Genomic DNA, 14,351 nt, shown 5'->3' with positions numbered 1-14,351 from the left:
TAAAACGTTTAAAAAGCTCATGAGAGACCCCAGCTCCCAAGAAGCCTTCTCTAAGTCACTGGGAAACAGGGGTGTCTGCCCCCAGCATTCAGTTCCAGTGAATCCCTTAGCACTTTAGTTCTTTCCTCACCTGCTAAATATAATCAGTGCAGGACTATAAGACCACTAAGAGTCAGGTCACCTAGGTTCCAGTCATACCAACTCTGCTGCTTACTATGTGATCATATGCCAATCTCTACTTCTCTGTGTCTCAGTTTCCTCATTGTAAAATAGAGGCAACAATGCCTTCCCTTCCCTAATTCATAGTCATGTTATGAGTTGGCACATGTAAAAGAGCTTTGAAAAAAAGTCAGGGGTGGGGGGAGGAGTAAGGAGAGAGAGGACTGCACAAATGTAAACCATCCTTAAAAACCAGGATTCCAAAGTGATATTCCTAAAACCTAAGTTTTACCATGGCACAACCCTGCTCAACAAACCTCAGTGGCTTTAGGATCATTTAAGCCCTCCGCAATCTGCCTGCAGCCTGGCTTTTCAGGCTGGTTTCCTATTATTCCTTATCATGGATACTATAGTCTAACCCAGCTGGTCTACTTTTTATTCCCACCACATTGACGTTCCATCTCTTGCCTCCTATGCCTTAGCAAAGGTTCTTTCCCATCCCTGGAATGCATTCCCTTCCTCACATCTACCTCTTAGAAGACCTAGCACCTGTCAAGGATCAGCTCAAGTGTTGCTTCTTTTAAGGGGCTTTTTTTTTTATTCTGCCAGGAGGGAAGATCTGGGTTCAAGTCCTAATTCTGAAAGATATGCATGGACAAGACACAATGGAGTGCCTCGGGTATCTTTCTAATGCTTTAAGTCACAGAAGAGTTGCTGATCTGCATTGGTAGAGGGAATTTTAATACAAGGAGATTCTCACACTGATATAATTAAAAGTTCAGACCAAGAAAATCCCCCAAATCTTCCCCAATCCACCTTCCCTCCCTATTGGTGCCCCTCCCCAGCCTTCTAGTCTTTGCCATTTGTCATCTCAAGCTCCTTAATTGGCTTTCCCTATCACATGGGTGGACATAAAGCTTCCAATCCCTGGGATAAAAAAAGAGGTTCCTGGGAGGGAAATAGAGAAGAAATTCCCTGTCCAGAGCCTGTAGTCTACTCTCTCGTCTATACCCAACCCTAGCTCCCACTTCCCACAGTGGGGTGAAAACTATCCTTCTATCCCCTTCTTACTTCTCCTCTTTCCCACCCCACTTGAGGAAATCCCAAAGAAGAACACTATTGGAGAGCAAGCCGGTGGCTGCGGAAAGAAGATCAAGATGGGGAGTGGAGCCAGTGCTGAGGACAAAGAATTGGCCAAGAGGTCCAAGGAGCTGGAAAAGAAGCTTCAGGAGGATGCAGACAAAGAGGCAAAGACTGTCAAGCTATTATTGTTGGGTGAGGTACCAGTGGTTTGCAAGGAGGGAATGGGGGAAGGGAATCTTTTCTTTGTCTAGCATCATTCATCACTCCCTCACGCCCCTCTCTGCTACTTAGCTCATGCCCCTCATGCCTCAGTTCTCCTGACTCTACTCCCATGTGCCCCTTCTTCCATTGGTGAGTTCTCCTTGGAACCGCCATTTTTAAGAAGGATCAGAGACCTCATTCTCTGGATGGAGCCATCATACTCCTTTCCCTGACCCAGATTTTCAGCATCCCTCTTATGTTTTGTCTTCCCCGTTATAACATAAGTTCCTTGAGGGCAGAAGCTTTCTTTTTCCTTGAATTCTAATCCCCAGCATTTAGTGCAGTGCCTGATACATAGTAGAGACTTAATACATGCTTGTTGATGGACTGACTGCTACCCAAGATTGTTGGTTGATTCTTGCCTGTTCCTGGAGAGAAAGATTCCCTCATTCTCAGGGTAGAAGGCTCTTGGCAGACTGGGATGAGAGTGGAAGAGTTGGAAAGGGTACCAGGCCACTTGCTCAAATTCCACACTCTCATCTGATAGAGCAAGTATTGAGCATTGAAAACTCTGACCACATGGGTACCCCCCTTCCTTGGAGGAGGGATAGTTCCAGCAAAAGGACTAGACCAAAAGAACCCAAGTATGGGACAGGACATAGAATATGAATTAGAAAGGGATTCAGAATCATGTCTTCCAAATCCAGTGGATGAATAGCATTTCCAACAAGTTGTTTTTCAGCCTTTGCTCAAATCCTTCCAGAGATGGGGGAGCTCACTACCTCATCAGAAAGTTCATCATCACCAGTGTCCAAAGCATGCCATGTTGAAACCAAGAGTTTCAAGGGCCCAAAGCCAGTCTTACCTGGCATTGATCTTGCCAAGTTGCTTGGACTCCCTACAACAGAAGAAAAAATTGGGGAGCAACAAAAATAAGAACTCTTTGGGGGGCCAGAAAATTCGAGGAGGGGTAGCTTTCACCTGAGGGAGATGCTCACCACCTGGTGAATTCCTAAGTAGGTCTGTTGTCTGAGCTATAGAAATTCTATCACTCTGTCTGGAGCTACACCTGGAGTAGCTTAGCTAAGGATGGGGATGGGGACACAGGTGGCTGGGTCAGACTAAATTATGTTGAATCCAAGTGGAAAGCTCAGAGAGCCACAGGAACCACAGGGTTAATTGGCTCCAGAGGCTACAGATATCACCCCTCACCCAGCTGGTGGAAAGGAAATGTTCAGGCCACTAGATGATCTTTTCTTAAGCCCAAGCAGCTTTCAGTCAGTTCAGAATAAAGCTGCTTAGGGAAAAGAGGTATGATGTGGTGGTAAAGGGGAGGAACACTAGGGGAGAAGAAAATGGAGAACTGGAAGCAAGTGGTGGAGGAGGAGGAAGAAGATGCATCCCAGAGACCAGACTAAGGAAAGGAGCTGAAGAGAGCTCAGTAAAGAGTCATGGCTACAGAGATGTGGGAATGAGAAGGGGAACCCTGATCTAGAGCCAATCATCTGAATCAGAAAAAGGAGGGTAGAGAAAGGAAGTGTAGGAAACACTGTCTCCAAACCCTACCAATCGAGGTCTATAGGAAGAGAGGGGAGAAGGAGGTAGGCTCTAGGAGGGAAAGTTCCTTCCTTCTCCTCAGGTCTAAACCCAAGGATAGCAGGGATTTACTTTTTTCAAGGAGGAGACACATTTCATACAGATTCCTCTCTATGGACTGAATAACTCACAGGGTAGGGCTCAAGGTAAACTGTTCTCTCCTTCTAGGTGCTGGGGAATCAGGAAAGAGTACCATCGTCAAACAGATGAAGTGAGTAGGATCTTAAACCTGGGAGAAGTAAGGGGCAGGGGGAGGGAGAAGAGAAGGGTCTAAGACATTGGGGATGCAGCAGAAGAATATTCTGTCCCATTCTTCTAAGACCCATATTAGTCAACCCCATTTGGCCCCATGTGGGTCAGAGAGCTCCCCAGGTGTGGGTTTCTAGTCACTTGCCATTAAGGAGTCCCTCCCCCTCTCTTAACCCATATGGAAAAGCAACAAGTATAGTGCATGAGGAACTCTCTGGCTCCCCAGGACCACCTGAGGATTATGGTTTTGCTCTCTCCTCTAGAATCATACACCAGGATGGCTACACACCAGAGGAGTGCTTGGAGTTCAAAGCCATTATCTATGGCAACGTGCTGCAGTCCATTCTAGCCATCATCCGTGCCATGTCCACCCTGGGCATCGACTATGCAGAGTCGTCTCGCGTGGTATGTGTCCATCCAGGGTGCCAAGCATGATTCCCACTAATGGGAAGAGGGTGAGGTGGGAAAACAGGATCACTCATAAGGAAACCTCAGAATGAAGTTACCCAAGTGTGAGAAAAGTTGGCTTTGGAGTCAGAGAACCTGGGTTCAAATCCTCCCTACTACCTGTATGCCTTTGGGCAAGCCAGGGATCCTCCCTGGATCTCAGTTTCCTCATCTGATTCATCAACAAGTTGAATCAGATGGTCCCTTTTGGCTCAAAATCTATGATCCTATGATCTTAAGAGAAGAAACAAAAAACCAAAAAAAGTGCAACCATTTTCTTTGCATCTTGCTGAAATCTACAGAACCAGAACGTAGGTCCAAATGTCTTATTTTATAGATGAAGGCACAGGGGCCCAGTGAGATGACAGACTTTCCTAAAGTCACACAACGGCAAAGCACAAACTGGAACCTGTATGTCATGACTCACAGGCCACTGCTTTGTTTTTCTTTGTGTTTCCCCACCCACCCATTACATCACACTCTCTTCTCCAGCAACCTAAGCCCAGTATCTCGTTTGGTCACAGAGAAGAACCGGCAGTCAGTCCCCTCCCTAATGACCCTTCACAAACCTAGAGGTGGTTATGAAATGTCTCTTCAGTCTTTTATGCTCTAGATAATACATATCTGTCAATTATAATCATTATGTATTCAAAATCAATGATACTTCTAAAATGTCCTGACCAGGAACCCAATAAGAGCTAAATCCAAGGTTCCAGAACAGAAATTCCTTTGAGTTTAGGAAGCAGCCTGCATCTTCTTCAGCCCCCACCTCTTCCAATTCTCCATTTCCTTCACCCCCTTATCATAACATACCTCTTTCCCCTAAGCAACTCATTCTAAACAGATGGAAAGCTGCTTGGGCGTAAGAAAAGATCGTTTAGTGGCTCGAACATTTATAAACTTTTCAGTTTAGGGCATGAGGTAATGTCTCTTGCACCCTTAACTCTTCTTGAAGGAATAAAGACTTTAGATCATGGCTATTACCAGGATCCTGCTTTTCCCTCTTTTGGCTGCTATCTCTAGACTCACCAAGGAGGGAAGCAGCATCAAAGAGTGGGCAGGAAGATTCTACTAACCACCAGACATATTGCTTGTAGGATCTGTTGCCACCTTCTGGCTTGAGAAAGGTCATTTTAGAAACATTACTTAGAGAGCATCCTGAATACAAACCCCAACTAGAACTTATACAGAAACTAAACTGGCATTACCAACCTAAACCCTTGACTTGGAAAAATTATTTCCATCTCAGGGAAAGTCAGCAGCACCACCCTTCTAAAAGCTCCTCCCCATTAAGCCCTTTCCCTGATTCTTTCACTGGTAGGATGATGGACGACAGCTTAACAACATGGCTGATTCTATGGAGGAAGGAACCATGTCTCTTGAGCTGGCCGCCATCATTAAAAGACTGTGGAAAGATGGAGGTGTGCAGGCCTGCTATGAACGTGCTGCGGAGTACCAACTCAATGACTCTGCCTCTTAGTAAGTCTCTGATGCCAGAAGGTCAGAACTTACCCTGGGAGGTGCTGATCACAGGACTTGCCCCTTGCATCACTAATTCAATACGTATTTAGTCTTGTTTTGGGTTAAAAAAACTTCACAAGTATGGTTAAAAAAAAGATGCAGTCTAATATAATATTGATGTGAGCCCACAGTATAATGTTATAGTCAAAAAAGGCCATATTCAGCTCTTGAGCTGAATTGAAGGACATAGCTTCCAGAATAAGGTGATAGATCTTTTGTATTCTGCCTTGGTTGGGACTCATTTGGACTATTGTGTTTAGTTCTGAGTGCTATGATTTAAGAAGTCCCCAAGTGTCCAGAAGAGAGCAAATAGGACAGCGAAGGGACTTGTACTTATGTCACGTAAGGATTGGTCAAGGAACTGGAGAGATGGCTAAAGCCTGGAAAAAATTTGGGGTAAAATAATCATGGTCTTCAAATATCTGAAGGACTGTCTTGGGGAAGGATTACATATGACTTGTTTGACTAGACCATAGTGGGTGGAAATTGCTAAGAAGTGAAGTTGGGCTGCATATCAGGAAAAAATGGAATGGGAGATTAGAGGGTCACCCTCCTTAGAGGTCTGTAAGCAGAGGCTAGATGTCAACTTCTAGTAAGTTATAGTGGGGACGCAATTCAGGTACGGGTTAGACTATATAGTTCTTAAGGTTCCTTCCAACTTAAATATTGTGAATCAATAATTCTGTAATGGCACATCAGGGTAGGAGTGAGAACAGAAACCCAAAGCTAAAGTTATAAGATCATACATTTAGAGCTGGAAGGAATCTTCAAAGTCAGTGAATCCAACCCTCCTTGCTCTACAAATGAGGAAACTGAGGCCCAGAAAGTTTAGATTCACTTTCCCAAGGTCACAGTAGACAGACGTTGACCCTAAATCTTCTAACTCTAGTGCTGACATTCTGTCCTCTGTACCAACAAATACTTCCATCTGGCTCATGCCACCTTCTTTCTACTCTCCCATGTTCTACATGTTAGGAAAACAGAGTGGGCATGGAAGTCAAGGGGCCTGGGTTCAAATTCTATCTCTGGGCTTCCTGGTCTCAGTGTCTTTATAAAATGGGGGCATTGGACTAGATGGCTTCTGAGGTCCCTTTCAGTTCTAAATCTCGGTTTGTGTTCTTCTGCCAGGCACAACCTTGGGAAGATGTGATGGAGAGTGGCCCCACAATGGCCTGTCCAACAGAGTTTGCCACATAGTACCAACTGGTGCTACATACCAGTCTGGCACTAGTTCCCAAGAGTCAGGAGTTCCTGCTGTTGTTCAGTCATGTCCAACTCTGTGATCCCATTTGGGATTTTCTTGGTAAAATATTGAAATAGTCTGCCATTTCCTTCTCATTTTCCAGATTAGGAAACTGAGGCAAACAGGGTTAAGTGATTTGGTCACACAGCTAGTAAGTATCTGAGGCTGGTTTTGATTTCAGGTCTTCCCAACTGTAGGCTCTGCACTTTAACGACTGAGCCACCGAGCTGCCCTATTCTACTAATTGCTATTGATACTCCACTAATTACTTTTGGTGTGACCATGGACAACTCTCAATCCCCCAGACTCAATTTTCTCTTTTGTAATTATTTGTAAATCAATTAGGGAGAAAGGAGGTATAGAAGAAGACATTCAGCAATGTCAATGAAGCAATATAATTATAATATTGATGTTATTTTATATTATAATATTGATATAATCTTAATAAAATATAATAATAGCAAATGTAGGACAAGATGGAATCAGGCATGTTCTCCTCAACATCCACCTTTTCGCATCATGTACTCTTTTAATATTTTTCTTCCACTCATCTCCTCACTCCTGCTTGCTGAAAACCCTTCTGCCAAGGCCTAACTCAGGGGTCTCTCATTTGAAGTTCTCCCTGATTTCCTCAGTTAGAAGTGATCTCTCTCCTTGAATTTCTCATAACACTTTGTTCGAACTTCCTGAATTCAAATTAGACAGATAAATAAAGTATTTATTAAGTACTTACTATAAGTGCTAACCATATAGCAAAGGCAGCTATATGGGACAGTGGATAACTTGACCTGGAGTCAGGATGACTCATCTTCCTGAGTTCAATTCTGGTCTCTGATATTTATTAGCTATATGACCCTGGGTAAATCACTTAAGCTTGTTTGCCTCAGTTTTCTTATCTGTAAAATGAACTGGAAAAAGAAATAGGAAACCATTCCAGTATCTTTGTCAAGGTAACCCCAAATGGGGTCACAGAGTTGAACACAACTGAACAACACAAACCCAGCACTGTGCTGTGTTGGGATAAAAGTACAAGACAGTTCTTGCCTTGAGAGAGTTTACCTTGTAATGAGCCATAATTCATACACAGCAGCTGGAAGGGAGTGGGGTGCAGAGGTCTGAATCTTAAGTCAAAATCTCACAAATCTGGGGTGGTCCCAGATTTGGAATCCAAGGTTCCATGAAGGAGGTAGAGATGATGAAGTGGAGAAAGCATAGTTTGGAGTCAGCCAGGAAGTAAATGTCCTTTCTTCCCTTTTACAGCATAAACTCCTTGAGGGCAAAGCTTGTGTCTTATTTTGTATCTTCAGTACTTAGTACAGTATCTTATACACAATATTTAATAAATGTTGGCTGAATTGAGCTCTTTTCTCAGTGCTGCCTCTTACTCCTTTGTCCTATCTATTTAAAATGCTTAGAAAATCATGGAAAGAAGAAAAGTTCCAAGCCTACCCAACCCTACGGAAATGAGGTCAGCCTGGACTTTATGAGGTCAATGGCCAACAGCCAACAGCCAATGTGGTTCTGCCTCCCTTAACCCCCTCCTGCTTGGGTGGAGGGAGTAGCATGGAAAAGAATGTCTGAAAAGACTCTTTAACCTGGTATTCAGGGCTCTCCACAATTTGGGCCCAACCTACATGTAAGTAGTGGGTGTGAGGCCAGAGGAACAAAACTGTGGTTGCATAATAAAGATGTCTTTCAGAGGTTTTATAGTACAAGGTTTGTGGAAGAAAGGGTATATTGCAGGAGGTAGAATTGGAAGACACTTAGGGGTGTCTAGGGCTATCTCCTCTTTTTGTAGACAAAACTGAGACTCAGGGAGCTTGAGCAAGGACTTGTCTAGAATCACAGGATTAGAACCCAGGTGTTCCAAATGCTTTTGGTTTTTTTCTACAGTACCATGCTTCTCCTTCTGTTAGTTCTGTGACCTTGGACAAGTCATCAGCTCTCAGGGTCTTGTTAAAATTGAAAATTAGGTCTGTTCTACTGCACAGAGATGGTGGGGCTGAAATGAAAAATGAAAGTATTTTGGAAATAAAAACTCTAGAAATGCAAGAAACTCTTTTGATCATAGGGTAACACTGACACCAATTATGATCTCTTGTCTAGCTATCTCAATCAGCTGGATCGAATAACAGCCCCTGACTACCTTCCCAATGAGCAGGATGTTCTACGATCTCGGGTCAAAACTACAGGCATCATTGAGACCAAGTTTTCAGTCAAAGACTTGAACTTCAGGTGAGTGTGTTTCCCTACCAATGTAGGCACACAAACTAGATCCATATGTGGGCAGGTCCACTGTCCCCTCTGATGCCTCTAATCCTTGATGCAGTGGAGGGCTGCCATGCTCTTCTCTAGGGGTGGCTGTATCTCCATGTAGAGCACATAGGCTTTCAGGTCACAGGTAAGTAGCATCTGTGAGATGTTTGGCTTCTTCCACACAGGATGTTTGATGTGGGAGGGCAGAGGTCAGAGCGCAAGAAATGGATCCACTGTTTTGAAGGTGTCACCTGTATCATTTTCTGCGGAGCCTTGAGTGCCTATGACATGGTACTGGTGGAAGATGATGAAGTGGTGAGTAGAATTTCTGCCAAGAGGCTCTAAAACAGCCAGTTCAGCTAACTAACCCCTTGGTGCCTTTTGCTTTAAGCTTTCATTCTGTAATTTCCCAACTTGTGTGATTTCAACCAGTGTTCATTTTCAAAACTGGATTCTTCTGCACACCAACCAAAAGACAGATACCTTGCTCCTGCTACTTAGACTGTGGCATGGTGGCCCTGGGCTTTAGAATTTGAGAGAGCTAGTCATTCCTCTTTTTTAGCTCACTTTGTAGAATAGGAATATAAAGGCTATGTTCTCAGCCAGAGTATTCAAGGACTGAGAACATCACCAGGTGACTAGCAAAACCTTTCCTTTCTATCTGTGTCTGGGTGCAGGCAAGGGAGTTGGAGAGGATGGAGAAATAGGGTAGAGATGATCAGATAAAAATGACAACCAGAAAAAAAGAAGTTAAGCTTGCCTCTTTGTTCAACCTAACTAGCTGAGGTTGAAGTCCCCACCTGAAGTCCAATAGAACTGTCCAAAGTGAATTTGCCCAGAATCTATAACAAATATCCAAGGCCCCAGCAAGGCACCCACTGACTGGGGCCAAGTCCCGACCCCACCCATATCTGGGTTTAATGTCCATACACTGTCACCTACACACAATGACTGGCACATAGTAAGCTCTAAATAAATACCTGTTGACCCAATAACACTCCAGAACCTTACTTAAGAAAGGGGTTGGGATCTGTAAGCCCACAGCTGTGCCCACAACCCCTGCTCTAAACAATGCACAGAGGAAGGAGGGAAAGCAGAAATAGCAACACAATCATGTTTATCAGCATCTTTTCTCCTCCCCAACCATCAAATTGAGCTGGGTTCCCAGGGAGAGAAATTTCCTAACCACTCAGCAACCTGTAATACCATTGTTGACTGCTGATCTGACCTCCTCCCTACAGCTGAAGCAACAGCATCTGTACTTCCCCCAATAATAATCCCGGTAGGAGATAAGAGATGTAGCTATTGAAAACACAGTAAGGGAGTACCTCCTTCCTCCACCCCCCCATTTATTAGAGACCTTTCTTTGTTGTTCAAAACAGCTGGTTAAAATAGAGTCCAGCTTTTTCTGTAAATCCACAATTACATAGTAACTAAAACTCAGCAACAAGTTTCTATGTGTCTAGATGAGATAAGAAATTTCCTTGTTCCCCTCCCATTTGAAGAATTCATGATCTAGGGATTATAGATTTAGATCTGGGAGGGTCCTCAGAGGCTATTTAATAACTGCTATTTTACAGATGAGGAAATTGAGGATGAGAGAGGATAAGTAATTTTTCCAAAGTCACAAAAGTATTAAGTAGCCAGGATTCCAAACCCAGCTGACTCCAAATCTTTCTATCCTACTTACCATGCTACCTCTTTGAAAGGACATATGATAGATATCCTCAAGTAGCTGAAGGGTTATCATGATCATCATGAGTTATTAGATTTATTCTGCTTGGTCCCAAAGGCCAGAGAAATGAGTGGAAGCTGAAGGGAGGTAGATTTCTGAGGTAGAGCAATCCTCCAGTGGAATGGGCTGCCTAAGGAGACCCACTGGATTCCCTCTCACCCTGAGCTTTTGAAGCAAAGGCAGAGAGATGATCGGGTGTTGGGTCTGCTGCTGGGAGTTCCTGCTCAGTTACAGGTTGGCCCAGACCACTGCTGAGGTTTCTCTGTTTTGAGATTGTGAGCCTTTAAAGATAAGGTGGCCAGTTTCAGCCACTTCTCTGCATGTTTTGTTCTACTTCCAAGAGGAAGGGGGCCAGGGACCAGGTGGAATGGTGCCTTTCCTTGCCTGACTTTCTCTTCCACCAGAATCGCATGCATGAGTCTCTGCACCTGTTCAACAGCATATGTAACCACAAGTTCTTTGCTGCTACTTCCATCGTCCTCTTTCTCAACAAGAAGGACCTCTTTGAGGAGAAGATCAAGAAGGTTCACCTCAGCATTTGCTTTCCCGAGTATGATGGTAAGTGTCAAAGGCAATAGCAGTGGGGTGGTGGCTTCTGGGGGTTTCTTCTGCAAAAGGCTAAGACTCCCAACTTGGGACACAAAGAACTTGGAGGAAAGCAACAAGCACGAAGGTGCTCCTCAGTTGCTTCTGAAAGAAGTACAGATGTTATCACTATTTTTTGAAGATGGGATTATCTGTCCAACTACTATATAACCAAGGAGGGAAGGGAAACCATGTTGTTCAAGCCCCTATTCATCTCCAAGCCCCTATTCATCTTGTTTGTTTTCTTCCCCTGGAAAACCAGGGAACAACTCCTATGAGGACGCAGGAAATTACATAAAGAGCCAGTTCCTCGACCTAAACATGCGAAAAGATGTCAAAGAAATCTACAGTCACATGACTTGTGCAACAGACACACAGAATGTCAAATTTGTGTTTGATGCAGTCACAGATATCATCATCAAAGAAAACCTCAAGGACTGTGGGCTTTTCTAGTTCTCAGCAATCAGCAGGTACACAGTGGAAAAAAACAGGCTGGACTATTGTTTGGGAAATGTGGATAACCTGAAGTGACTGGGTAATCAGAATTCATAGGCCAATGTATAATGGGTACCATATTGCTTGCCTTCTCAGTGGGTGGGGGAGGGCCTGGAGGGAGGGACAGAATTGGAATTCAAAAACATTTTTAAATGCTAAAAATTAATAAATGTTTAAAAAAGATTCAAGGCTAAACTTTAATATTTTTTTTAAAAAGAAATGATATAGGCCATCTTATACTCAGGAACAAGTACAGTACAGCCATTCTCCATCAGAGGTGGAGCGTGCCTAATTGCCTCCCTCAGCAGCATTCTGTAGCAACATCTTGGCATTATCTGCTGAGGGTGACGGTTATTAGGAGCTAACAGACCTTTGGGGCTTCCTCTAAGTTGTCTCTTATACTTTCACAGTGGAAGAGTACAGACAAATGGTGCCATTTAAAAAATTCACCACTCAGTTTTGTGGGATAAGGCATTCCAAAACATCCTCCAATCAAAATAGTTTACAGAATGCCCACTGCTCTGCATGTTTCCATGTACTATATTCTTTGAAGACCAAGGCCCCCAGTTACGTTTGGCAAATCTTTCAGTTTTCAAAGCATATACTAAGAAATTATGAGGTTTTTTTTTTTAAAGTCACACTTGGGAAAGTCAAAAGATGTGAAGCTGTGGTCCCAATTTAAAAAAAAAATAAAACACTAAAGCAGGCGCACCTAGTCCAAAAGTTACATTCATTCTAAATGCTGAGGAAATGGCTTCAGCAGTCAATTTTCTATACTTTTGTGGGGCAAGGTAGAATAGGTTCAAACGTGATTTTTATCAGTCTAAGAGGGAAGTTCTGGGTATGTAAATTCTTTCCAGTACCCACAACAACTTACAATCTGTTACCTGGATTGCATTATCTGAATGTGTTAGAAATAGGACTTGAATCCAGATCCTCTATCCGTTACGTAATGGAGCCTTTTTATGTACATAATGGTTGTTTAATAAATGGCTGTTGAATGTTGTAGTGAAAACAATGAAAGGAGACTCATCCAAAGAGGCACATAGCAAGCAAAAGTTGATAGTCCCCTAGGAGAGGTCTAGGACCACAAAAATCAAAGCTATCCATAGGCTACACTCTCTACGTCTCGCAATGTCTCATACACAGAGCAGCCTTGAATTTTTGACAATTATTTTTCCAACGATGCAAAATACATTGGAGAGCTGATTTTGGTTTCAGCAGAAATGAAATCAGAGAATTATAGTGTGTTAAAACTGAAAAGGACCTTAGAGCTCATCTAAGTTCAACCCTCCTTCTTTTACAAATGAGAAAAACAAGATAAAGAATCTAAGAAACTTGCCCATTGTTAGCAAATAGCAGAGCTGATACTCAAACCTGGATCTTTTTTCCACCCTGTAGAAGAGATACAGTTCTTGGAGTTACCTGCTCTATATTCCCTGCTCTCTTTAGAATTTGGGAAGAAAGCATAGCTTTACAGTCCGATTTTTCAGATACCAGTCATGAAAAATTCTCATTTCAACTGCTCCATGTTCCTAGAGAACAAAAGGCAGCAAGTGTTGATTTAGGCAACAGAAATCTCTGCAAAAGGACCCACGTAATGTTGACTGCAAACAAATAATATCCCCAGTCAGGCCAAGGAAATTGCTCCCTTGAACTCCTTGGGGGTGGGGAGAGAGAAGGAACCTTGGAAATAACTTGACAGGAGGTGTTTAAGTAAAATCCAGATTCAGCGATTGTAAATGCCAGTGAGGAATGTTCTTGGCAGCCAAGATTTAGTATATAAAGGAAAGCGTTGACTAAAATGAAAACCTGCCCCTTGCCAGAAACATACATTCACACTTTTGTCTGCTACTACCAATATTGATAGGATGGAGCCATATGAGCCCAAGATTCACTTTAGTATGTACTGGTAGTTGTTAATTTTTTTGTATATTTAATGGTCTTTTCCTTTTTTCATTTCCCAAAAAAGAAACATGTTTGTGAGCAGAATCACCACAGAATTAAGTGAAAAAAAGACTTTTTTACAACCTGTGAGACAATCCATAATCCATAATTGTACACACCTCTGAACCAAATCCACTCAAAGCAACACACACACACACACACACACACACACACACACACACACTCTCTCTCTCTCTCTCTCTCTCTCTCTCTCTCTCTCTCTCTCTCTCTCTCTCTCTCTCTCTCTCTCTGGAGGTTTAACATGGCTGTTCTGAGATCTGTCCTGAGCAAATCTCAAAAAGGAGTATGCAGTTTGAAGTATAAAAATGTTTAGATTTCTTTAACTGTGTCCTTAACAGTTCATATCACTACTGATGTGGCAGCCGACTGAAGTAATAGAAAATATGCCAAATCTGGAATAAAAAAGACCCAAGTTCAAATTCAAGTTCTGCCATTAACTACCTATGTGACCCTGAACAAGCACTTACCTTTCCCATACCTATTTCCTCATCGGTAAAATGAAATGATTGAACTGGATGACCTCCAAGGTCCCTTCCAGCTCAATCCACACTCTAATCATCATATTATGTGATGACAATCTCCTAAGGGCAAGAATCATAACTAGGCTATCCTTTGAGTACCAAGCACAGAGATGTTTAATGCTTTTCAGAACAATAAACAATGAAAGCAAAGCCAAAGCTTAAATCTTTATAGCAAATAAAACATCTTTATATCAAAGGGTCTCAAGATATCAGAAATAATACTGTTTTTTTGGTTGAGAGCAGGAAATGAAAATCAAGAATCTTAAAGAACGGACAAAAAACTCTTGACCTG

General features: G+C 42.8%; 1 protein-coding gene across 3 annotated transcripts; it reads left to right on the top strand.

The window, feature by feature from the left end:
* The first annotated feature begins 1,301 nt into the window (after positions 1-1,301).
* Positions 1,302-12,295, top strand: GNAT2 (G protein subunit alpha transducin 2). 3 transcript variants are annotated; one of them, XM_072644259.1, is made up of 8 exons: positions 1,302-1,434; positions 3,208-3,250; positions 3,552-3,693; positions 5,057-5,214; positions 8,606-8,734; positions 8,941-9,070; positions 10,895-11,048; positions 11,338-12,295. In XM_072644259.1, exons 1-8 carry the CDS (start codon positions 1,317-1,319, stop codon positions 11,526-11,528), a joined length of 1,065 nt encoding a protein of 354 aa, XP_072500360.1. In that variant the 5' UTR covers positions 1,302-1,316; the 3' UTR covers positions 11,529-12,295. The 3 variants fall into 3 exon arrangements, with proteins under 3 accessions (XP_072500360.1, XP_072500358.1, XP_072500359.1); XM_072644257.1 differs by lacking the exon at positions 1,302-1,434 and adding an exon at positions 2,615-2,754; XM_072644258.1 differs by lacking the exon at positions 1,302-1,434 and adding an exon at positions 2,949-3,044.
* Positions 12,296-14,351: the final 2,056 nt, after the last annotated feature.

This window comes from Notamacropus eugenii, chromosome 2, assembly GCF_028372415.1.
Source record: "Notamacropus eugenii isolate mMacEug1 chromosome 2, mMacEug1.pri_v2, whole genome shotgun sequence".
NCBI lineage: Eukaryota > Metazoa > Chordata > Mammalia > Diprotodontia > Macropodidae > Notamacropus > Notamacropus eugenii.
The sequence above is the reverse complement of the archived record's forward strand: the minus strand, read 5'-3'. Positions and strand labels throughout refer to the sequence as shown.

What these genes read in the sequence shown, in the direction of transcription:
- GNAT2 (XM_072644259.1), top strand. Translation starts at nt 1,317, where the DNA reads ATGGGGAGTGGAGCCAGTGCTGAGGACAAAGAATTGGCCAAGAGGTCC. An exon ending in ATGCAGAGTCGTCTCGCGTG is followed by an intron (nt 3,694 to 5,056) that starts GTATGTGTCCAT and finishes TTTCACTGGTAG; the next exon opens with GATGATGGACGACAGCTTAA. An exon ending in TTGCTTTCCCGAGTATGATG is followed by an intron (nt 11,049 to 11,337) that starts GTAAGTGTCAAA and finishes CTGGAAAACCAG; the next exon opens with GGAACAACTCCTATGAGGAC.